Here is a 26126-nt window from a genome sequence, read left to right as displayed (position 1 = left end):
GTTCCGCTGTTAAGCTGTTTATCTTCATTGCAACATTAATTCTATACTAAGGAGAAATGGTTCCTTTTGTAAAGACCCATGTTTATACAGGAAATAATGTATCCACGTCTGTGAAAATTATTTCATATTTTGTATGCCTTCATTTCCATGTTTGTGATAGCAAAAGCTAAATAACATTTACAGAGTGTTATAGCTACAGCAGAACTTATATTGAAGTTTTTAACATTAAAAAGAAATAAAGACCCACCAGGATTATATACTGTTACTTTATTAAATTTAAAGAGGTCTATGATGAAAGCGGATTAAGATAAGCAATAAAGGGGCCAGTGAGATGGTCCAGTGGGTAAAGACAATTGCTGCTAATCCTGACCCACACAGTGGAAGGAGAAACTCTTACAAGTTGTCCCATGACCTCCACAAGTATGCTGTGCTGAATGAATCTACACAAACAAAATATACATACATACATACATACATACATACATACATACAAACAAAACTATTTAAAACATAAGCAACAGGAAATGTTGGAAACCTGAAATATTAGCCTAAAAAAGTCCTTCACACAACCATTTGTGCCAGAAACTTGCAAACGTGGGAGACTTTATCACCCAATTTCCTTCTCTCTAGAATTAATTAGCAGCATTCCCAGACGGCTGCTAAAGTCCCCTGCTGAAATGAAGAAAGTAAATACAGTACTGTGAGGAAAACTGGTTCACTTCCACAAAACTATGAGCGGCTTGAGCCTTAGCCAAGCCAATATACAACCTGCTAAAGCACTATTCATAACCTATTAGCCACTTCAAGAAAGCTTTCCCTTTAATGGTATCCTCCTGGGATACCGCACTGGAATGCACAGCGATTTCGAAAAAGGCACAGATTTGGCTCAACTGTAAGTATCAGTAGGTGCACAGAGGCAAAGGCATTGTGCAGGATAGGGGGTGGGGTAGGTGGGTTCTGATTCCCAGTGTTGATAGGAGGATTTTCATGTCTATCGGCACTTATTTTTTTCCTACTACAATTACAGTTTTGCAAAGAAAAATAAAATCAGTCTTGTCCTCATTTGGGTTTCTAGTTTTCAGTGTCTTCAGAATAAAGGTGAAAGCCTGTTTCATTTACCTAAGATATTCCCTTTGCAAACTAGACATGGTGATGCATGCTTGTAATACCTACTAGGGAGACTGGAGAACAGTGAGTTCCAGGCCAGTCTGGGCTACACAATAAAACCGCTTCCAGTAACAACAACAACAACAACAACAACCCTCTTCCCACAGTTTTTCAGGGTTGTAGAAAAAAAAAAGCTCAACCCACTGCCACGCCTGTCCAAGCTCCTGAGCTGCCAAGGTCTCTGGGGGCTTGCCTGTGCGTGTCTCTAAAACAGTGGGTCTCTGAAGCTCCATGGCTGTTTCTGAAGGAGGATGCTCCACCCGGCTCCACCGCAAACAAAACTCAAGCTTGGACTATGTACTACCCAGCCCTTTGTCTAGTGTGCTGTTTCTTCGTAAGCTGGCTTCCTGCCACATAGCTTCCCCCGCTTCTGGATCCTTCCTAAGCCACCTGAGAGTACGATTAATTCACAAGAAGCAGGCGCGGGACGGAAGGAGCGCAGTGCCCGGTCACTCTGGGAGTCACGGAAACTACAACTCCCGTCAGTCCCTGTGGCCGCCTGGCCCCACCCGCCTCCCGCTCAGCCCGCGGCGGAGGCGCTGGGCTTTCATCCGCGGAGCGGCGGGAGCCAGACGCTTTGCTGCGGTCTTCTCCGACGGTCGCGCGGTAGTCGGCATCAGTCTCAGTCGCGTTAAGCTTCTGTGTCCGTACCAGCGGCGATCCCTGACGCAGCGAGAGGATGGTAGTCCGCGTGTTCGTCGCCTCATGCTCGGGCTTCGTGGCGGTGAGCCGAACGGGCGGGATCGCGGGAGACGCGCGGCGCGTGCGCCCGTAGGAGACGCGCGGGCAGGTGACCGCCAGGCTCGGACCCGGTGGACATGCAGGGGTCACACTCCCCGCACTGGCAGCTGGCGAGGGGAACCAGGGGAACCAGTCCCCTGCCGCAGCTGTTGGCTCCAGGGTTGCTGAGTTTAGAGGTTTGCTGAGTTCAGAGGTTCCAGACTTGGGACACCCTGTCGGCTTCTGTTTTCTATGGGAGTTTAGATTACTTTGATTTGCTGACCTGGCGTCTGGAGGAAACAGGGTTTTAAAAAATTGCTCTTCATCCTTTTGTCCCCAGCAAGTCCTTTTTAGTTTTACACCTGAGCAAAGAGAACAGTAAACCACACTTGTCCGTTAAATCGGAGTTATTTGTTTTCTTTGTCACTTTTTAGCCTTAGGGTGTTACAAATATTTGTTACATTTGTCCTTCCCTTGTTCCTTCAGTGCTGTGGTAAATTTCATTTTAAGAATAAATTGTGTTTTCTGTTTTTAGCTATTCTGTTTGTCTAGTGTTGACTTCTGTTAGGAATTTTGTTCTTTAAAAGAAGTTAAATAACTAGAGATGGCACACTTTAAGAAATAATGCACATGTATGCTGGAAAGTCCCTAAGACACATGTAATGCACATGTAGAGCGTCAATCATGTTTTATGTGATTATTAAGACTTGATTTCCTTAGTTAAGAGTAAAACTACATCTCCAAAAGTGTACTTTGTCAGATACTTAATCAGATATAGAAGAAAGTACAAGAATGGTTGTTTTAAAGTTTAGTCTGCCTGGTTGCCTGCCCAGTAGGGAGATTGTCTTAGAATTTAAGTGGGTGGGGTAGAGAGCAGAATGAAATACTACTTGGAAAATCCCCGTAAACCTCTGAAACTGTTAACTTAACCCGATCTTCATTGCTATAAGGACTTTTTTTTTAACTAGACACAGTAGTTGGGGAAACGCTGACTTACCTGAGTGTGCAGGCACGTTGTGGTTCTCAAACTCCTCACTGTTTGCTATTGCTTAGTCATAGGTGCCTTTTAAAGATTTTTCCCTCTTAAGGCTGAGCCCCATGAAGTGTACTATCTCCTAGATAGATTTATTTAAATGGATTCCTTACTATAGAGCTTTTGCTCTTAACCATGAACTTAACCTGCTTCAGTAATTATTTCAAACGCAGTTTATTGATTTCAGAAGCAACAAGCTCTAGTGTTGATCTTCGGTAGAGTTGGGAAAGTCAAAGGTAAATTACCTGTCTTCTCCACCATGTATCTAGACCTCCATCCTGAAACCTGATTTCATCAATTCTATAAACACAGGTGTATTTAGTGCCTGCCTACTGTGTGACTTGAGTCTTAGGTTTAATGTTTTGTACATGGACCTAAGTTGAGGAAACAAGTTCTTGTGTGCTGCCTAGTATGGGGACCAGCGGTTCCTTCTCTCTCTACTGTATCACGGAAGCTTTTGAGGCACTCACAATTGTGCTGTCCTTTTAAAATGCTTTCCTTCCGTCAGTTGAGTAAATGTGGGTGAAGCCCATACCAGCCTATTTCATTTGAACTGTAGACTGGTTAACTTCAAAGTGCAGTTTTTCCACTTTGGTTTTTTAACTGAGTCTCAGATCCCCATGGTCTGATGTGGTTTCATTTGATTGAGAGGTTACCCTCAGTTACCACACAGACAGAGCCTGTAAACACTAATTATTCACTTTGGTCTGCTGTTTGAAAACATACTCTTTTCAGGTCTTAGAAACACCCATCGAGTCTCCCCATTTTGTAATATAATCTCCTACTTCATGTACAGTTTTTCTGTAGAGCAGTATTGATATTTTAGGTTATATAAAGTTTATGCTTATCTGCCAGAACATTGACTTCTTAGCCATAATGAAGGTGTGTAGGTGAACTCTTGGTTGGAGAGGCTAGTGGTGCCTACAACATAAGCTATATTAAGGTTTTGTGGGAATGCTGTGATTTTCTTCTGCTGGTGTTGGGTTGACTGGTAAAACTTTTTTTTTTTTTTTTTTTTTTAATCCTGTACCCGTCTGTGACCAGCAGGTATATAGAAGAACAAACAGTGTTAATTCTCACCTTAGTTTGGTTTTAGCTAAAGTGTATTAAACTGTAAGGAAGGAATGTGACAGGAATTAGACCTATCTAAGTAAATCCAAGTGGCAGGACATTTACACAGAGTGTTTAGAGAGAAACTCCTCCTCTCCTCTGGTTCCCTTGGGCTCTGGAGCTTCCACAGTAAGAATGACTAACACGAAGGAGTGGGTGCCTTTTCATCCTCTCCAGCTGCAGAGGGAAGCCTGCTTGTACTAGGAAATAAAAATTATACCGCATTATACCATGAGCATGTTACTGTTATAGTGAGGAAGGACATTTTATTTACCTCTAAAAAAACAGAGCCATAGAAAGATCATTTAATAAATTAATTTGTTATGTATGTGTACCTGACAGGGGAGGTCTTGGTAACTTTGTCCAGAAAATATATTAATGTGACTTTAACTTTAAAAGGTTATTTTCACTCCTGTACTAAACAGCATTTGCTCTGTTCTGCCCCTATGCTGCCCAGCACTGCCCTTGATCTTGTCAGGGGAGCCTAGGAGATTGTAGGGTGTGGTCCCTGTTCCTGAGGAATCCACAGACCAGGGGAGGACACCAGCTAGAAAAGGTGTAACCTTCAGTAATAACTCGAAGCTCAAGGACATGCCTCTTCTGGGAGCATTGTTACAAGGCAGAAATGCCACAAGCAGCGGAGACATTCGTTGTTGAATGTAAGATTCGGAGAGAAGATGCTAGGATCATAAAATATGAATGTTGAGGCAGCCTGCAGAGAGAGGAGTGTGGGAGAGAGCTCCTGAGCCCATTTTCTCATGCTGGATGTGGAGGTGCATGGGGAGGAGGGGTGAGCAGCAGATGCCCCTGTGGACATCTTCAGATGACAAGGCGGACTCTTGAAGTTCCCAAGGGAAGCCTATGACTTCAGACTCCACAGTGCTCAGCGTCTTGGAGACGCTTTTAGTATCTGCAGCTTGTCTGCTGCTTGGAGCCTTTTGTCCTTCAGGTAGCAGGGAACTGCCCTTCAAGGGGAGACTTCAGGTATGAGATTTTTAGAAGGCTCTTTCCTGCTTGCCTTGGACTAAAATTTATCAAAAACAAACAGTCGTCTTTGACCCAAGATAGATGCTTTTTGCATGGATATCTTTTTTACCATTTATTAATGTTCTGTGGCTCAGTTGAGAGTTGGGAGGAAACCCAAATCTACAGAAGTGAAATCCAACCACCCAGTTTCACACAGAAGGAAACTTGGGCACAGAGGCGAAGTGATTTGCCCTAATGTCATTTATGAAGTCAGTGCACAGTGAGATGCAAGTGGAAGCCAGATTCCTGCATTGATTGGTTGACTGATGCTTGCACTTATTTTAAACATTGAAACCTCAGTATCAGGCTCTCTCTCACTGCGTGTGTGTGTGTGTGTGTGTGTGTGTGTGTGTGTGTGATGTGTACGTACATACGTGTGTGCTGCTTTACATGCCAACCTGCACAGGCCAGAGGAGAATATCAGATTTATCTGATTGTTCTGTTTTATCGTTCTCCACCTTATTTCTTTGGGACAGAGTCTTTTCCTTGAACCTGGAGCTAGGCTGGTGGGCAGCAACCCGCCTGTCTCTACCGCCCATAGCACTGGGGTTACAGGTGTGTGCAAGGCTTTCTTCCCCTGGCTTTTTAGGTAGGTATTGAAATTCAAACCCACATCCTCATGATTGTGCAGCAAGCACTCTTACCCACTGAGCCCTAACCCTAGTGCCAAGTCAGGTAGTGTTCGGTGCTGTATACCAGGATGGTCAGGAGAATAGAGCCAGCCTAAATCACTGCTGTCTTCATCAAGCTCAGAGACTTGACATGCAAGCCATGCTCTCAAGGAGGACCAGTGGTGGCTTGAGGAATGCTTTCATGAGTCAGGGGGAGATAGATAGGCTAGATGGCAGCAGTATATTATGTCTCTGAATGTTGGAGAGTCACCATTTGGGAACAAAAGAGAAGCCATTGGAAAGGAAGCTTGGATGTGGTGAGCTTGCTGTGGCCTTGTATTAAGGTGAGGTGGGCGTGAAGGGGGAGGACAGACAGACACGACTCAGAGTTGCCTAGTTCTTTGCAGCTGTGCACCATGTCCTTGTTGCTGTGCACAGCTGATTATTATCTTAAGCGTGCAATTAGCAGTTCAAGCTGTTGCTTCCCTGTAGAATGTGTTCAGTGAAGCTCTTCAGTAAGAAAGCCTCAGAACAGAGTTCTAAAGAAGTCAGGTCAGGGCGAGATCATGCACAGTACCAGGACTCTAGGCTAATGTGCTTGATTCCCATGGGAGCTCGAAGCAGATGCTCGGGCTCTCCAACCTTTTCTTGGGTCTTCACTGTCCTATGGCAAGATAGTGATTGCTGAATCACAGATGAAGAGGCTGAAGAGAATGGACTTAAACCTGATCATGTTCAGTTGCTGTCCTGACCTGGAGTTAAATCCTGGTTGGCACTTGGTTCCTAAGCTTCTAGGGTAGAAATTCTCCCTGTGGTCTCTGTCCGCTTGTACATTGTACACACAGAGAGAGAGAGAGAGAAAGAGAGAGAGAGAGAGAGAGAGAGAGAGAGAGAGAGAGAGAGAGAGGCAGAGAGAGACAGAGAGAGACAGAGAGAGACAGAGAGAGACAGAGAGAGACACAGACACAGAGACACAGAGAGAGTATGTGTGTATGAGAGAGAGAAAGAGAGAGAGAGAGAGAGAGAGAGAGAGGTTAACATCCTGCAGTTTGCAGGTTAAATCTGCACAAAGAGCTACCCTATGGGTCAGTGGCTCCCTGGCCGAAACAGTGCTACAGTGCTGCAGGGCATGGTGGAGGAGTGAGGAGCAGGCTTCAGGATGAGGTTGTGCAAGAAGTGATCACAAGAGGCAGGAATAACATGAGGGCCCAAGGGTGTGTAGGTAAGGAGAGACTGTGCATTTGTTCCCTAGGGCTGTGGGGCTTATTATCATTTTATTTTATCAGAAATGGGTTTCATTCTTGCTGCTGGAGTTAGAGATCCAAGTGTTGGTCTTCTGAGAACTGTGAGGGAGAACCTGCTCCTTGGATCTGCTGGCAACTGTTGGCATGTCTTGGCTTGTAGACATATCACTGGGATAGCCTTTTTATGTGTTTATGTGTTTATATATTCATGTGGTATGACCATGTCTGTCTTGGTGTTCAAATACCCATTTTTCCCTTTCTTTCTTTCTTTCTTTCTTTCTTTCTTTCTTTCTTTCTCTCTCTCTCTCTCTCTCTCTCTCTCTCTCTCTCTCTCTTTCTTTTTTTTTTTTGAGTTAGGCATGTTGCAGTAGGGCCTACTCTAATGACCTCATTCTAAGACCTCATCTGCCAAGATCCTGCTTCCAAATAAAGTCGCATTTACAGGTACAGAAAGCTGGTACTTCAGTATCTTTGTGATGAATCTTATTCAATCTAGAGCCATCTCCAGTCTCAGGGTTGAGCTATACAGGCTGATAGTAGAATTGTTCTCTTTAGCTGGAAAGATTCTGGGCAGGTTTCTTACACATTAAAGTTAGCAGCTAGACAGCAGCTTGCAGTCTATGTGTGAGGCTCGCTGCTGGGAATGGAGATTTATCGCCATCAAAAGGGAGCTCCTGGCCTCGGGTTTTCTTTACATTTTAATGTTTCCTAATTTTGACCATTCTACCAAAAACATTTAAATTTGTCCAGATGAGTATGACCAAGAGCATGGATTCCTTTGTGAAGTTAGGGACTTTTTAATCCACTTGTGTTTAGCTACTTAAAGAGTCAGCATTTCAAACCATCTGGCTAAGCTGTGTCTTGACATGTATTTGTCATATGAAGTTCTGGGTGGTTTCTGCACTCCAGGCAGAATGAATTGCCCTGTCTTTCAAATGTAACTTTTAAAATGATCTTTGGGATACCTAGGGAAGCAAACAAACAAAAACCTAAAATGGTCAATTGTAACTAAAATTGTAACTCTGAGCTAGAAGATGACCTTCCTGGGCCTTGGCAGTCCTTTGGTGAGAACTGATTTCTTGGGGTTAGGGTTACTGTGGCTGCAGAGTGAGGCACATTCTGATTTAAATCACATTGTGTATTCATTACTTTTCTTGGATTGACCTAATATTATTTATCCATTATGCAGAAGAGAACTTTAACTTCTCTAATTAGAAATTTAGTGAAAATCTGCTTTCTGTGTCATGATGCTTTGGAAGGTGATTTGTCTCCCTAAGGCTGCTAGAGGTGATGAGGCTTAGTGGGAAGGGATTAAATGGTCCTGTGGGGGCTACAGTAGGAAGGGATGAAGGTAGTTGTTGTAGGACCCCAGTTTGTTCATGAGCTGTAGCTTCTGTCTTTATCATGTGAATACTCTGGTTTCTACCATGATGTGTCAGAGGGAAGCAGACCTGCAGACCTTGTTACACAGTGCTGAACTGTAGGGACAGCCTGAAGTTGGACTTGAAGCCTTCGAACCTGTAAGCAAATATATATGCATATACACACATACACACACATACACGTATACACACACACACAATGTATATACATGCACGTGTGTATCTGTATGTATTTATACACTTTGCTTTCACAATGGGAAGTAAGCTAATATATAGGCAAAACAGTAAATTAACACAAAGGAAAATTTTTGATTATGGACATTTGCCTTGGGAGATGGGGGGGGTGGTCTTCTTCTTAGTTGACGTTTCACAACCTGCCATTAAGTTTATAGAAGTGGTTTTTGGTCATTGATCACCATGTGGCTGGGTTTTACAAATGCGTGGTGTTTGGAGAGATGGGAGGAAGGGAGGAGAGGAGACAGGAAGCCTATCTGTCTACTGAATAATCTGTGTCCTGGCCTATGTGCATAACATAACATATATTAGGTTATTTTCTGCCCCCAAACTCTAAAAATGAACAAACTCAAACTCGGAAAAGCATGTAATTGAATGTTTCCTTTCTAGACTCATGACAACTTTGCAGTGGGACCAAAAGCTGAATTATAGGCCCGTCTACCTATAAAGGCCCTTTGAGGGTCTGTGTTGTCCTGTAATGTGATGTGCTACCCCCTCCCCTAAATCTGACAGTTTTGGTTGTCCATCTGTCACCACTGACGACAGCTTATTCCTGAGGGAGTCTGACTGTTCAGGACTGGTTCAATGGCTGGTAGAAATTAAGGAGAGGTTTCCTGGAACTGATCTCCCCTTCCCCCCCTCCCCTCACCCACAGATCAGATACAGGATGAGGTGTGCATCAGGGTGTGTCTGCATTGCTGTAGACCTTGGTGGCTCCTGGCTAGCACTACTTTGGATCTCCCAGAATAACAGCACAGTGTTGGCCATGACTGAAGCAGCCAGTTCTGACTGCATAAAGATGTTTCCCATTGGATGGTAGCCCAGTGCTTGGAAGTGGCAGGGTTTGTTTTTTTTTTTTTTTCCTCTGTTGGATGTGGTGAGCCAGAGTGAAGGGTTGGTTGCAAATAAAAGACCCAGTTAGGTAGCTTGCTTGACAGGTCGGATCAGTGGTGTTTGGTAAATGTCATATGTAAGGCAGCAGCTACTGCTGCATTCCAGCCTGAAATAAAAAAACAAAGCAAAGAAAACAACAGCAGCCAGCTCAGTGGGATTCGGGCTACTGAATTCATGGCATCTCCTGTGGCCTGCTGCTCAGCAGCTTCTTTGCTTTAATGGTTGTATTCCTGTGAGTGTTCCTGTAAGTTCCTCTACAAGCCTGGAACCCTGATTGACATGAGTCTGAGTTACATGAGAGCAAGGGGGGAGAGGGGAAGTGTATGCTCATATGAGTACATATGTGCATGCCTGAGTATGTGGAGGCTAGAGATAACATTCAGTCGTCCCCAGGACCATCAGTCTCCAGTTTATTTCTGTTTTATTCGTTTTTGTTTTCTGCGTCAGGGTCTCTCACTGTTTGGGTCTTCCCAAGCAGGCTGGACAGATTGGCCAGCCTCAGGGATCTACCTTTCTCTGCCATACTAGGGCCAAGGTCTACAAGTATGCACCACCACTCGGAACTGTTCAGATGGATTCTGGGGATCGAACCCCAACTCTCAGGTTTACACAAAGAACATTTTGCCAACTGAGTTAACTTCCTAGCCCTACACTTTCCTAATACTTTTTATTTTTTTAAAAAAAAGAATAACTGAGTATGAGTCAACTTCCTTCATTTTAGATTGGATTTCTGTTCAATTCCTGCACACAGAGACTGATCCATGGGACAGGTTGTACACAGCATGGCTAGAGCAGTGGCTGTCAGAATCATTGGCACCACTGATGAAGGGTGAGCATGGTGGTTCCTTTTGTCAGCTTGATACAGACAAGTCTCTTGGGAAGAGGGGACTTTTATTGAGGAGTGGCCTCCAGAAGATTGGCCAATGGAGCATTTCCTAAATTGCTATTTGCAGTAGGAGGATCCAGCCTGCTCAGGAGTATGGGGCTGAGGTGTATAAAAGGAGCCGAGCCAGTCCAAGGAGGAAGCATGCTAGTAAGCAGCATTCATCAGGATTTCTGCTTCAGTTCCTGTCTTGAGTGATAGGTTGTGACCCAGAATTGTAAGGTAAGAGATGAAGCAAACCCCTTCCCTCCCCGTGTTTCTTTGGATTAGAGTTTTGTCACAGCAATAGAAAACAAACCAATGTACCTGAGTAACCTCAACCATTCGTTTGTAAATGTGTGGCTTGGACAGATTAGATTGATGCTGTGAGAGTTATCCCATAGAGTGCCAGAATGACATATGCACAGTGCTGGCCACTGTCATTCTCGTTACGTTGCCACCAGAAGCAGTGGAATAGTGTAATAGGTGCAATAAACACCATGGCCCTGAACCATGTGAGTTCCAGAAGCATCCCCCAAATGGTGTGCAGGGGACAGCCATGCTCACCAAGGGTGCATTCTGAGATCATTTTAGGAGAGTTTTGTAGTAACTTAAGTGTAAAGGGTTTTCCGTTTAAACTTAAATTAATAAGAGCATATGATTTGGACACGTCCCCTAAGCAGACCAATTACAGGGTCCTGCCATGAATTTGTTTTTCCACATTGTTAGGTGATTCACACATTGTACCATCATTTAGACCGTATCTACTCACTGTCCCAGCATCTTATTGCTATGCCAATGGTTAATATGCCAATGGATATTCTTCTTTGCTCTTAAAGTGTTCAGTTTTAGAGACCTGGTTTGACTTACAGTTTCTGAGACTTGTCATTTTTCTTCCTAAATGACATCAAGGACTAGGGGCCAGTGGCTTCCTAAGAGAGGTGCTTTGGAGTCTTGTCTGTGACGAGCAGGATGGATGATTGCTGGTGGGAGCCGCAGGCTTAGAGGAAGGAGGATCCAGGCTGTGTCCTCCAGCTGTTATTCACAGGTCTTAGATGGCATCTTATTGTGTCTTTGAGAGTTGTGTAAACAGAGACAGAGGATTTCAAGTCTATCAGTAACAGGAAAAGAAACATGAGACCCAGGTAGAATCGATGGGTAAGTGGCAAACAGTCCTTGTCTCACCCCCCACAGTGGCATTTTGCACAATTATGACTCTGAAGTTGAGATGCCTTTATAATTTGGGGCAGATACTTTCAGCCCTATCAGATGGACAGGTGGGTGACAGTAAAAGAGGTAGAGGGTGGGGGACTTCATGGAAAATACCACGGTAACAGGAGGAACAGACCTGGAATAGATGTTCTGATTCACAAAGCCCGTAGTGTTTAAAGGGTGGGTGAATAATTATTTTTCACCTGTACACAGCAGTGTGGCAGGTTTTTTTTTTTTTTCCCTACTTAATCCTTGCAAGCATCCTCTGTGATTTTTTTTTTTATGTCAGTTTTATGTCAATTTTATAGATGAAACTATCAGGGCACAAATTGGTCACATATGCTGAGATCATTCAGCTCATTGGTTCTAAGCCTCATCCTTTAGTTTTGTGCCCTGTGCTTTTTCCATTACCACATTGCCCACCAGAAGAGCCCCTGACTGGAGACTGGGAGAACATGTGTGGTGTTAAACCCTGACTAGAATAACTGGAGCATGTAGGCTTGAGCTTTACAATGGGATAGAGCAGCATTCTCGAGGGGGCAGTTCCAGAGTCCCCACTTTGCTGCTCAGAAGGCAATTATAGGCACAGTGTCTATAGGGCAGAGAAAGCAGAGGTTCTGCTTCTGCAGGAACTGATAAATGTTGAAAAGGAATATGGTTTGAAGTAGAAAGGTAGATTTCTTAGCATTAATAATGACTGCCATTTATACCACATGTAGGAAGTACCCTGGGACTTGGTGTTTATTACTTGTATTCCTTGAAGTAATAAGATGTAGTCATCATGCAGTTTCCTGTCTCTATCTCAGAGGAAGAAATCAGATTAAAGGGTAGGGAGGATAGCTTAAGGGACTGTTTAATGTTTTGGTGAGAGACATGAAACTCAAATATGCGATTTGCTTCAAATATAATTGTACTGTTGTGTGTGACAAAGTTAGGTAGAAGTCATTCATGTGTCAAATTGGAGGGAGATAGGGTAAAAAGGGAGGAGAGCGCTTGAAGGGATGTCTGGAACCCAGAGGAGAGCTTCTGGGTTAGGCGGTGGTGGAGACGAGTGCCTTCCTTTTTTCTAAGTTGGACCTTCAGTTCCTGGGAGAAGAATGTCCATGACCTGGTCAGTACTCTACAACAACAGTATCCAGGGGTCAGTATCAGTATGTTGCCACGGAAGTTCAATGCAAGAAAGGAGGCAGAAAGTGGAGGCAGTCCTGACTACTGGTGACAGAAGTCCTGTTGGAGTGTAGGTAGCCTCCTAGTACAAGGGGAAAGATGTGGCCAGCATACCTGGGAAGGCAGGCAGAGGGTAGGAATGGTTGCTTCCATTTCACATAGTAATCATTCTCTTTTGTTTGTGATTCTCCAACTTTAAATGAGCTATTAAGAATCAACCAAGGAAAGAGTTCCTGTGGTAATCAGATAATAGATCCAGAATTAGGTTGAACCCAGCCTCAGGAAGGCCTACAGCTAACACTGCTGATTAAAGCTAACGCGGACTAGACTCCAACTCTGCAGTCAGATTGTGGTGTGAAAACCTTGTTGAGTTAACAGAGTTTTGGAAAAAATGAGCAGGAATATTTTAGGTGCTGTAAGGTGTCTGCGTCACAAAAACATCATCCTGAGGCAGGTGAAGAAGTCCTGTGGTCCTAGCACCTTACCTCAGAGCAGCATGGCGCAAGTCCCTCAGAGCTATGTGGGTGGTGCTTTGATCAGGAATTAATACCCTTGCCAGGCAATGGTGTCACACGCCTTTAATCCCAGCACTTGGGAGGCAGAGGCAGGTGGATTTCTGAGTTTGAGGCCAGCCTGGTCTACAGAGTGAGTTCCAGGACATCCAGGGCTATACAGAGAAACCCTGTCTTATAAAAACAAAACAACAACAACAAAACAACAACCAAAAAAAAAGGAATACCCTTGAAGTCTCTACAGCCCCCTACCATTCCCAAATTTTCCCAACTATAAGCTTTGCCACTGAGTTTGTGCCTTTTTTTTTTCTTTACGGTAGAAGTGGGCATGCATGTCTGTCAAAATTGGGAAACCCAAGTCTACATTGATAAGTGATGCATATTCTGTGAATATGGGAGCCAGTTTTGTGAAGGAAGGAAATAAAACCCCCAAACGCTTGTTAAACATGGGTGGGCTTCATTGCTTCGTGTTGACTGCCTGACACCCTGACATTTAAACAGAAGCTGTGTGTTCACACAGTCCACATGGGTTGCTGCTGGAACAACAGTGAGCGCCCTGATTGGTGCAAGTCAAGTGCTGGCCTCGCAGTCCGGCCAGCCACAGAGCTACTGCCCTGACAGACCCTCCTCTGGGTTCTCAAAGGCGCAATGCTATTTGGGCTGGGAAACTCTTTCCCATGTGACAGCCGTCCTGTGCATTCTAGACAGAGCAATGTGTAATGTGTGCGGATTTTATCAACTAGGTCACCTTTGGCCCCAGAGCCTGACAGCTGTTTCCAGACCTCCCAAAATGCCCCCTGGGAGGTAAAAGCACCCACTTCCTGTTGAGAAGCACTGCTCTGCCTATAGGACCAAAGGACAGACGACAGTGCAATGTAAGAGGACTCAGGTTGCTTTAGAGTAAGCCAGCAGGGCTCAGTGATGCACAGGTTCAGCATGCCTGCAGACCATATCGTTGAAGATAGATGGTCTTGAACTCCTCATCCTCCTGTTTCCACCTCCCAGATGCTGAGGTCACAGACTTGTGCCTCTAAACCTGGCCCCATCTTTCAAATTTTAGCCCTGTTAGTCGTTGAAGAGGGCCATGCCAGTGTAACTTTTGTGTTGAATCTTCCTAATGACCAATAAGTTTGACTTTTTTTTTAAAAAAGATGTTCTTTTGCTCATCCTATTTTTTGAAAAGTTCTCTTGTAGCTCGGAGTTTTCAAATTCTTGCATTTTATACAAACCATTGGGAATAACGGATCAAGCCCATAAGCGGCCCATGTTTTGGAAGTTATTTGAGTTAATGAGTTGGTGTGTTTACAGGTACTCTTACTTCCTAGTGTTCGTGTTTAGGATCCAGAGTGAGTATGCAGCCATGATCCTTCCCCCTGAACATCTCTTGGTCTGATTGTGAAAAAAGAAACCAAGTATCAAGGGCAACGTGAGGTCAGGGGCGATATGAGGTCATGTGGAAGCTAAGCATAAACTTACCTGTCCTCTAGGTAAGTCACAAGGCCAGATGTGTGCAGTTGAGTGAGAGCCATATAGAAATCTATTCTCTTAAGTTAAAATCCCAGCTGTTTTTAAGATTCTAGAAATGTTTAAATGAAAGCTTCTAGTGAATAACTAAGAGGAATTTCCCCTCCAAACATTTTATATAAGCTTGTGAACTGGAGTGGATACTATGGGATTTGTTCTTTCTGCCACAGAGATGGCGTGACTTTCCTGCCCCATCGCTCTTTGCTGAGGCGTGCCCTTTTCTGCCCATATTCTGTGTGTTAACTGCAAGGCGGATGGACACTGCATGCTCAGTCTCATGGTGACCTTTTACTAGTGAGTACCTGGTTCTAAGAGATAATTAACAGAAGTGAGATGATTAATTATTTACCCTTTGAATTCTGTTTCCATTTAAAAGAAAAAAAGTCATTCTGTTAATGAGATGAAGTCTCTGTATTTGGTTCAGATAGCCTGGCAGAGTCCCATTGTCCCTCAGTGGTTAACACCCAAATGTCTGGACGCTTGACCTGTCAGTTGGACAGTCTGACCTGTTCTTGTGCTATCTGTGCAGCTTTCTCTCACCATAAATACACTAGCCTCCTCCACCACCCTGGCTGATCCTGCGGTCTTCTCTGCCTTGTCTGAGAAATCCCTATGTGACATTCAATCCCCTTCCCTCCTCTCTTCAAAGCATAGTACAGGGCTGTTTCCCCATGGTCCCCTTGCCTCTCTCCCTTCTTGCTGTCCAAAGTGGGAGGGCTCTTCACTCTTGGCCCACCACGTCATCTGTAGGGCGGCTCTCAGGGCCTTCTGCCTGTGATTTATTGGAATTATAATTGCTTCTGGGTCAGGGACTGGCCTGTGTGTCTTTTGCTCTTGCAGATTTTCTACTAGAGAACTTGGCATTTGAGTGGATATATTGAGATTGCTTCTGAAACACTGTATGTTTGTATATAAAAAGCCAATCAGGAGTTTATGAACACTCCAAAGAACAACAGGAATGAATTGCAAATCGAGTCTGCTTTAAAACGTAAAAGCTTTGGGGACATGATTTATTTCACTGCTTCTTAAATAAATGGCTTGAACAATCTGTGCTATGAAGACAATTTATTGCATTATTATTTCTATTTGAGTATCAGTCTTCAAGAACCCCCATGTGGGGTAAAGTTGGAGTCCTGGGAAGGAGGCACAGTTGACCTCACTGCCCTTAGGCCTGCCTGTTCAGCTGCCCAGGAGGATGCCCTGGCTTACACTGTAATGACAGGCCGTGTTTGGAGCTACTGCTGACTCAGACAGTTGCTGAGAACTGGCAGCTGCCTTCTTAAGGGCAGATCTGTAGAATTCTAGGGCATGTATTTAGGCTAGTGTGGATAGTAAAGCAACAGATTTTTACCCATAAATGGCCTCTGAGAATGTCAGCATGCCCCATCAAAGTATATAAAAGAAAATCCTGCCTGTTCCAGAGCGGATTAAATCAGGTTGGGTATATTTGGGTTCAGCATACTTGGCTCAACAATAGAGAACATATGTGGTGTATTTCAGGAAGATTTTTAAGCTGAGAGTGTAAAGTAAAGTAGAACAATGCAATGCTTTTGTGGTTAGATGAGTAAGCCTGATTATGGAAAAAGCCTCAGTCTCTCCTGGAGAAAGTAGTTGGTCCTTGACTCAGCCACTTCCTTTCAACCTGTAAGACACTCCCTTTTTGTCTGGAGACAGTTCATTCAAACTTCCTCTTGTGTTTCTGAAGATGAGCTTAGGTTCTCTGCTTCCCTCATCACTAGCTTCAGGCACTTTCCTCATAAGGTACTTGTCTTTTGGCTGCCCAGTGAGCCTTGTACTAGACCTGATTAGAGAGGCCTTGTTTTTGCACTTGGGTTTCTCCTTATTTTCTCAGGTGACAAATAGAACATCCTAGGAGCTTGTCAACAACTGTGGGTGTCTGAAGACATGGAGTTTTTCTTCTTTGACCCCTTTTCCAGTACTCTCTCTTTTTGTTAATTTTAATTTTTCTACTGTTTTGAGTCAAAATGAGATGGAGAATTCTGAGGCTGAAGATAGAGAAGTTTGACATAGAGACCAGAATTAAGAGGCACTTGCAAATCAAAGGCGGTTACTTTATTTACCTGGCATACAGAAGAGTACCCGGTGGGTAGAGCAGGTTCCTGAGAAGATTTGAGCTGGCTATCAGAGCTCCTGGAGGCAGTTTGCTTAGGAATGAAACATCCGGTGTCCAGCTGAAGCTGATGGCTGTTATTTCCCCTTGAGAAGTAATTCCCATTGGGTATGATGGTGCTGGCCTCTGATGCCACCACTCAGAAGACTGAGGCAGGGGAATGATGAGTCCAAGACAAGCGGCTCCCTTTCTGAGGAGGGAGGAGGGACCTGATAAGCTGATAGTGGCCAACCCACAACAGAAGCTTGGTCTATACAGTGCGGGTACAAAGCATCTACACTTCAGAGTGTTAGTTTATGCCTGCTGTGGCAATGTGAGCAGATCACAGCCTCCAATTACTGTATATAAAATATAATTATTAAAATGGTCTGCTGTCCCCCACATGATACTTCAGCTATAAATAGTTGTTAATCAGATCTTCAGTCATTCTTTGCACAGTTGCCAGTTGACTGATGGAGAGGTGAGAACAGCGAACTCCAGAAACAGGGATGCAGGGCCACGCCTCAATCCTTTGAAGGTGCTGCCACGGGCAGCAGTCCTATAGTGTGCAGTGGAAAATACCTTCGTCAGCAGGATTTCCTCCCAATGACAGGGTTTTGACGATTTTAGCAGATTTTGCTGGAACAGCTCTTCCACACAGTATCCTCTAATTAACAGGAAGCACATGTATGAGTTGTATATAATTTGCAGAGAGAATCTTGCCAAATAAAGTGGCATCGTAAATTCATATTTTATGCCTGGCTGACTTTTTTCTTTGGGAAGTAAACATGTAATCTTGATAGAAAACTTAAAGACAGTAAAGGCCAACCCACCCACACCTTTCTTCCCGTTTCTGCTAAATCTCTTCTCCAAGTGATGCAGGTTTCAGAGAAAGCAAGGAACAAGCACCGAGAACAGGATTAGAGCCCGGCACATTGCAGCCCAGAGGTGAAAGAGGAGACACCCTGATGTGAGATGTGTGGTAGGCAGCAATTCTAAAGTTGCCATCCAGAAACACACAGGATGCACAGATGACAGTGCTGATCCCATCATCCCGAGGAGTTTATGGTTAAATTGGTGGAAAGGGCCAGAAGCATCCCAGTGTTACTCAGCAGTCAGACCGTATGTCATTAAATGCCAGGTCATGGTCACTGTGGTTGTAATAGGAGTTTGATGAAAGAGATGTTCTAGTGGACAGAGGGTTTCACCCTCAGCACTGTTGAACTTTAGGTTGAGGAGTTCTTATGGAGACTAGACCGTGCATGGTAACAAGTTATGACAGCCAAAAATTCCTTTGGACATGACGTGTCTCTTTGAGACTAGGACCATGCAGTGGGGCCACCTGAGGGACCCTGTGCATTTGGGACTGAGCCATGAGGAGTAAGTAAATAGTAATAAAAGAATAGGAAGGTTGAGTGAGGGGGGAGGGGCACCATGGGAAGAACCAGCCAAGGGAAGACACAGAGGGATGTCAGAACAGCCCCCAGGAAGTGTGAGTGAAGGTAGTAAGTATGGGAGCTGAGGAGAATCACTTGGAAACTGTAGTAACTCTGCAGGGTAATTCTGCGTTTCTCAACTGGAGTGATGGAAAATGGCAGCTCCTACTGGGTGTTTGTTACTATATATTTCTAGGTTTTCATTCTCGTTTTATAAAAGTATCATTGTGTGATGGATGAGGGTCTTCAAATATAAGCACCACCAAGCTGGTTCTCTGTCGCCGCCGGCTGAGGGCCGAGACCGAGTGTGTGCTGGTTTGGATCTTGGGTGCTTAGGATGGAAGGAAGATGGGGGAGGGGTGAGGTCCATCCAGGGGGAGCCAGAAGCTGGAGTCATTCCGGCATGGAAACGTGGAATGTCAGAGATTGTTCAAGGGCTTGGCACATTTTATGCCACATTTTTAGAAAATGCTTACAGGATGAGTAAATGCCTGGGAAACCTCCAAGCAGAGGAGGATGGAACTAGAACAAAGGAAGGGTCGTTTGGTGACATTTTGACAATGTGACTGACTTCTAAAAAGGTTCATGGTGTCATTTAGTCTGTGGATTTAAGTCATCCTGATTCTTCCACATAAACTCTTTCTGTTTTCTCTTTCTCCACTTCCAGTCCTTAGTACTGGAACTTGAACCCAGGGCCTGCGTATGCTAGCTGGTACCTCACCACTGCTCTGGGTCTCCTGCCCTTGAGGTAGTTTGTTTGTTTGTTTGTTTGTTTGTTTTATGTGTATTTGTTTCATACAGGCCAAAGGAGGACCTTGAACAGGCTCTCTGTCTCTACTCCATTTCCTGGAGACAGTCTCTTATTGAACCTGGTTTGCTGTTTAGGGATAAGCTGGTGGCCAGCAACCTCCAAGGACCCTCCAGTTTTTCAACCACCACTGTGCTGGGTTACAGGCATGTGCAGTCATACCTGGCTTTCTATTGTGGTGCCGTGGATCTGAACTCAGTTCCTCGAATGTATACCGAGCACTGGTACCCACTGACCCTTCTCCTTGGAAACACTTTCTAGTTTCTGTCTCTTGAACTGTAAGTCTCAGCTTGGAATAACTGCCCATTCAAAACTGATTTATACATTTTAGAGGACAGGTGTCACTTTGTGTAGGGTGTCCTTTCTCCTTGAGGTTGTAAACACTTTTTATTTGGTACACAGTAACTTTGGCAATGCCTGCAGCTGTTTTTATGGAAACAAAGAACTTTTTTTTGTTTGTATTCTCTCCGTGTGAGGTGGAAGGGGTGGGGTGTGAGGTGGGGGTTGTGTTTTTAATTTTTCCTTCATTCCTAGATTGGCAGGTCATCAGATTGATTAGTCTACGGCCATAGACCTGCACTAGCCTTTGGGACACTTATATTGTGAAGATTCTACCTGTGACCTTTTCCCCTTTCTCCCACTAAACTGTAGTTCCCTGCTACTTTTTTTTCTGGAACAAAAATGTAGCATTGTTCAGATACTAGAGTTTTGTACAGGAATCAAATTAGAGGTTAACAGAATGGAATACTTCAGAAACATTCATAAGACAGGCATAGTGACATTTTCCTGTATTGCCAGTACTCAGGAGTTTAAGGGTTTGTGAATTTGAGAAAGCCTAGGCTACAAAGCTAGACCTTTAACAAACCTCTGCAAACTAAAGAACAAAGTAAATACAGCAAGTAATAGATTCAATTTTATTTCAAAGAAAAACAAAAATGAAAGTAACAGTGGCTTCAAACACTGGAGAGCTCAGAAGTTTTTAATACTCAACACGACCTTCTAGGCATAAGAAAGGACTTGTGACTTATGGCCAAGATCAAAATAAGAGGCTGGACGGAGACTCAGGTCAGTGGTACAGCACTTGTCCAGCCATACTCAAAGCCCTGAGTTTGATCCCCAACATGCAGCTAGGGAGAGAGTAAGAGTGAGAAAGGAGCTATGAACAGTGACATCACCAAGATGATGAAATTGAAGGGATTTATTTATTATTATTTGAGCCACCTATGTGATGTTCCAGGACTGTGCATACTGGGTTCTGGTGAACACTGTCGCTGACCCTACTCACCACCATGCAATAGAAGCCAGAACTTACATCTCCATCTTTATCACCTCCTAGGTTACGTGTTTCCCAGCCTTTCCCAGCTTGAGTGCAGTCAGCTCTTTATCGAGTGAGACCACGTGGTACTTGTTTTTCTGTGCCTAGTGCTTATTTCACTTAACATAGTGACCTCCACTGAGGCTTGTTGTTGAAATGACAGGATTGCGTCCCTTCCTGTGGCACAGCTGTATTCTATAGTGTCTATAGACCTCATTTCCATCATTCATTCACCCACTGATGTTTCCTTTGTTAGAAATCAGAGTGGTGTGTTTGGGAATGGAGCTGACATGAAGGTACAGTCCACAGCAAGCTTTATTCCAGAGGAACTCCCCTCCCACCTCCCAGCCACAAGGGCTGTGCTCCAGACTTGAGGTGAAAGCAGAATTAAGAGGGAGAGAGGAATGTTAGAGGCATGAAATCTGATGGGGCCTGAAAAGGAAAGAGGCTTTCCTGAAGGCCTTCCTTAAGAGAGATAGTGTAAAGTGAAATCGTAAGTAAGGTAGGCACCATAGGTAGTGGGGGAGGGATGACTAAAAGGGAAAGAGAACACCTCAAGAAATCCTATGAGCAGAGGGGAATATTTTTATATTCATAAGTTTTGGCAGGGTTCTGGCAGGAAGTTTCTCACTACATGATTTAGTCTCACATAGCCTTTGCAACAAAGGCCAGGCATTGTGCAGAGCCGTTCACTTACCTTACAGTTTCAAAGATGAGGGTCTGCAAGGTGCAAGGCCACAGCAGTGTCTTTTAACTATTCCAGAGAGGGGTTGGGGAGGGAGCGAGCTGCAAGGAGTGTGGCCTTATTCCTCCAGGCTGTCAGATCTGGTCTCTAAGAGTAACTAGCTTCTTAAAGGTGCAGGCCCATGGTCCAACACACCGTCGCTGTTTCCATTTCTTGGCTGTTGTGAGCAGTGCAACAGCAAACATGGGCATGCCTATGCGTGCATGTCTCTGGAACATGATTTCATTTCCTCTGGATACATTCCCCAAAGGGGAGCCAGCCATGGTAATTTGATTTTTCTTGTTGACGCTCTCTTCCATGGTGGCTGCACTGACTCTGATCCTTGTCATGAGTTTGGATGGTCTCCCTTTTGACACACTTTCCCCAGTATTTGACTCTTGTCTTTTGTGTCTACTGTGATTGAACTATTCCCTGGGCTGTGATTCTGGACTCTCTAAGGAGAAGTGACAGAGAGCCAGTGCTGTCGTGTTCGTGTGTTGGTGTCGTTATTCCACAACTTCAGTCTGTTACTCAGCTCTGACGGGTGCTGGTCTCTGTAGTCACGTTTCCCCACTTCTATCTATTCAGTCGTATCAAACATGCCTACTTTGTATTCTGATCGTCCGCATCCCCCATTCCTCCCTGCCGCCCTCTGGTCAAAGATGCCTTGTGTATTTCCTGGACAGAGTTTCTTAAGTCTTGAGTATTTGCTTCCTCCTTGCTACTGCGTCGAAAGCAATTCCTTGGAATGATACATAGTGCTTTAGGCTTTGTATCTTCACATAGCTGCAAGTGCTTTTCGGGACTGCAAATACCAGGCTTGCCAGTGTTCTATTGGCCAAAGAAGGTCATGTGACCAACACAGATTTAAGGTGAACTGTGGCTTCTCATTTGTATGCAGAGACAGAGGAAGGGAGGGTTTATTGACTTTGTTTTTCAGTTTTTAAATTACCGCAGTGTATAACAAATTTTTTTTCATTATTTTTTCAAATTAACTTAAAAGCACTTTTGATAATGAAATAGTTGAAATGAAATTCTTTTATTTATTTATTTATTTATTTATTTATTTGTGAAATACAGCTGTGGAGTAGTAGGTTGGCTTCTGGTGATTACACAGTGGTGTTTTGATTCAAAAACAAATCATTTTTGATTCTGGCTCTCTCCGTAGACTGAGATATGTCTCAGGTTTCGTTTGACAGCCTGTCCACTGTGGCACAGAGCTGAGAATCTTTCAAATTCTGTTTTAGTTTCTGCTAGTCTAAGAACCAAGAACTTGCCCCATTCTGAAAGCAGGTGCTCTCCCATGCCCCACCCACCTCCAGTCTATCATCACATAGCTATTCTCCCTATTTGTGTGCTTACCCCCCCACCCCCCACACACCCCAGAAAGTCCACGTCATCACATCCTGGTCTCTCTCTTTGTTTTCCCTGCTCAGAGGCAGACTTTTGTCCCCATTTTCCAGTAAATCCCTACGTATTGAGGTCTATTGCGTGATGTGATTTTTGTGGCATTCCCTGGGTCTCTAATCCGCAAGATAGCCTTTTGCCACAAAACCCTTTCAGTTTCTGTTATGTGCCTTTTTTCTTCTCATGTCTCTGTACCATTGTAAACACACGCCAATGGGTGTACCTCCAGACATGGCCTACTGCCCTACTTGAGATATGGCCTACTCCAAATTGAGATACATAGAAAGGTCTTAATCAGTCAAGCATCCACTCCAGGTTAGGGGAAGGAAGCCATGTGTTTGAACTGTAGAAGTAGCTGAAATAAAGACTGCATCAAATACCTACAGTCTTTTAAACCACCTAGTGAAGAATCAGCCTGCCTCCACCTTAAAAGCAATCTTACAGTAAAGACAAGCTGGGTTCATTCCTGTTTTTTATTAAACCTCTGTTTCTCAAAGATAGGGCTATGTCCCGCCTGTAACCTTAACTACAAATGGTTCTTTCAGTGCTGCCTATGACTGTTCCAGGAATGACAGTCATGTCCTTGTTTCAGGAAGTTGTTTATAACCATCTTGCAACCCTACCTGTGTTTCAAACAGTTGTATGACCAACCACCTATGACCACCTTGTTCTGCCCATCCTGTGACTATGTCTTTGTTTCAGGAGGTCTGCTCCTATGACCCTGCCCATTTGGCCTGCCAAATCCCGAATTTGGAAATCCTCTACCCTCCTCCCTCCCCAAGCTATAAAGGCCTGCCTTTCCCACATCCAGTGCTGACCTCTGAAATCCCACCTTACAGTGAGGCAGCCTGTGACATGAATAAAAAGCTTTCTTTAATTAATCTCTTGCTTTAATTAATTTGTCCATGGTGATTTGAGTCAGTCAGTGGCCTTCTCCCATCTTTGGGATTAACACTAGAAGTCACTTGATGGTTTTACATAAAGTCACATCTTGGACAAAGAAAGAAAAGCAAGCACGCTTGAATTAAAAAAAAAAAAACAGTCCGGCATAATCTTAACTGTATCACTGTCTCCAGCCCCCAGTGAACCCATAGACAAGGTCCTGGGCTCATCTGCACTTTAGGCAACTGAGGCTGGGAGAGGTGCTAAGTCATTTTCATAAGACTCCCACCCTGCAGGACTCTCATTACAACCAGGCCAGTCTGTTCCTGCCCTGCCACCCCAGGTGTCTTCCCTGTCCTCTGTGTGTGCTCAATTTGTCTGTAATTAAACTCGCTTGCCCACAATTGTACATATTAAATCCCAATTAAAAAAACAAAACAAAACAAAAAAAACACATCTCACTTAAGTTGATAATGCCTCGTCATTTACAAGTGAGACCAGAAGTCCCACGGAGCCACATAAGCTATGCACACTTGGAACTTAAACAAAAGATGACACGTCTAGAAACCTATGGATGGACTCTGACAGGGCTGCTTAATCATATAAATTAGCCGCCGCCCTCCTGGGAAAGGACTAATCCTACTGGAGAATGGAGTTTATTGGAGGCTGCTGCCCAACTGGAACCTAAGCCGGAGTCCAGTGCAGCGTGATTTGTTCAGCCTGTCTTCTGATCCACTCTGCAGAGGTTGCTGGGGCCTGTGAAAACCATAAGCGTCTTTCCTTCTGTTTACACGGATCACTGAGTGACCATGCCTTGTCAGCAAAACCTGTAGTGCAAGTCCAGACAGCTCACGGCTGAGGTGCCTAGGGCTGTGTCATTAACGCTGGGGTGCAGGCACAGGGAGCTCTCTGCAGATCCTGGGGTGCACAACTGAAAGGGAAAGGTTTGCCATATAGTGGTCAGGAAGGTTGCTTGCTGTCAGTCATGTCTCAGGAATTTGCTGTAGAAGCATTTGGTATAGAGTCCCAGGGTGGCAGTGAGGAGTCAGTACTACAAAGCAGCACACTTCCTTCATATTCCCTTAGCATCAGTCTGCAAATCCAGCCACAAATGAGTGAAAACAAAGCACCAAGTTATGTTCTTGTGTTCCAAAAAATAATTAATAATAGAACTTAAACAGGAAATGTTTAAACAGGAGTGTTATATAGTTAGGACTGACTTTTTCAGTAACTGTCAGTAGAAGCACTGTGTTCTCTCACTTACAGTGTCCAGATACCCCTGAATCATTGCAGCTGTTTGTAGTTAGGTAGAAGACCCTAGAGCCACTGCCTTTAAATTCACATAGTCTTAAAACTGAGAAAACAGAGTGTTAGTCAGAAATATTATATTGGGTTGGCTTTCAGTTAAATTCGATTGCTGCTTTGGTTTAAAGAGCTGCTCTGCTGTACAGAGCTTCAGTGGGGATAGCAAACTTGCAGTCAGTAGTTCTCATGGAGGACAGACTGTGTCAACAGGCCCTGAGTTTGTAGAATCCGCACTGTGGAAGAGGTCAGACCAGCAGTAAGGGAACAACAGATAAAAGGTTAGCACATGTAAGTTATGAAGTGCCCATACGAGGTGAGGGAGGGCTGAGCCCAAGGACCTATGCTGCCATGAAAATAGTTGCTTCTAGCTACCCATGGAAACTTTGCATGTTCATTAACAAATATGCATTGTATCCCTGCTGTATGCAATGTACCGTGTACCATGCTGTGGACAGAACAGGCAAAACTGCCTGTCCTTGGTGAGTTTATATTCCATGTGAAGGGGAAAATGGGCAGACATAAAACAAGTGCTGGCAATGGGAAAAAACAGAGAGCTTCAAAGGGAATAAAAAGTTCTAGAATGGCTGGTTTAAAACTTCAGTGGATAAGAAGGGCTCACTGGGGATGTGAACCAGAAATTTTAATTGTTTGTGATATGGTCTTTGAGACAGTCTCATTATGTAATACTGGCCAGCATAGAATTCTCTGTGTAGACCAGACTAGCCTCAAACTCACAGTCTCTTTGCCTCTGTCACTCAAATGCTGAGTGGCTTATCTTATTATGGTTTTGTTTGCCTAATAGGGAAAGTTCAGAGTAAGGCAAAGGTTGGGGTGGCAGCTGTAAGATGTCACCAGGGACCTAGCCTCCTGCTTTCCTTTCATAGTCCCTAGCAGATGGTGTTTGTGTTCACATTTGTGAAGTGTTTTCTGTATCTCCAGGTAACCGTGTTTGCTATTAGGCAAGGAAGAAGACAGTGGGGAGGGCATCCCACTGTGTAACCCAGGCTAGTCTTGAATGTTCAGTCCTCCTTTCTCAGCCCCCTGCGTGCTGAGCTGGCAGACACAGCCACACCTAGCTGGGATTTGTCTCTAATGCATGGGGCTCGCTGCCTTACATCTCACCAGCCAGAACTGTGTTGGGGATCACTTCCTGCTCCGAAGACTCTGGGGAAAACTGTCTTCTGTAGTTGAGCAAGGGCTGTCTGGAAGCAGACCTCTGTTATCAAAAAGGTGGGGTTGTTTGCAATGGCTTCTAAGAGTATTTGAGTGGAAACAAGTGTGAGCTGCATGTACCTTCTAGCTTGGATGAATTGACACAGATGCGTCACCCACCGTGGTCCTACAATTTACCCCTCTTCTATTTGCCCAGCAATGAAAAAAAAATTACTACTTATAAAATGTGAAGCTTGGAGAGAACAAAATGATTTGTGCGGAGGAGGTG

General features: G+C 44.3%; 1 protein-coding gene across 2 annotated transcripts in view; it reads left to right on the top strand.

Annotated features, from left to right (window-relative positions):
* Positions 1–1743: 1743 nt before the first annotated feature.
* Positions 1744–26126, top strand: part of Sh3bgrl2 (SH3 domain binding glutamate rich protein like 2) — a 52020-nt gene continuing 27637 nt past the window's right edge. The window contains exon 1 of one of the 2 annotated variants that reach the window (XM_028756198.1): positions 1744–1891. In XM_028756198.1, the coding sequence (XP_028612031.1) occupies positions 1847–1891 (45 nt within the window). In that variant the 5' untranslated portion in view covers positions 1744–1846. Of the gene's footprint in view, positions 1892–1983; positions 2085–26126 lie in introns of those variants that run through there. The other variant, XM_028756197.1, reaches the window with a different exon arrangement.

The sequence above is a fragment of the Grammomys surdaster genome, unplaced genomic scaffold (assembly GCF_004785775.1).
Source record: "Grammomys surdaster isolate TR1022 unplaced genomic scaffold, NIH_TR_1.0 126113, whole genome shotgun sequence".
Classification (NCBI taxonomy): domain Eukaryota; kingdom Metazoa; phylum Chordata; class Mammalia; order Rodentia; family Muridae; genus Grammomys; species Grammomys surdaster.
This window is presented reverse-complemented; position numbering and strand designations above follow the sequence as displayed.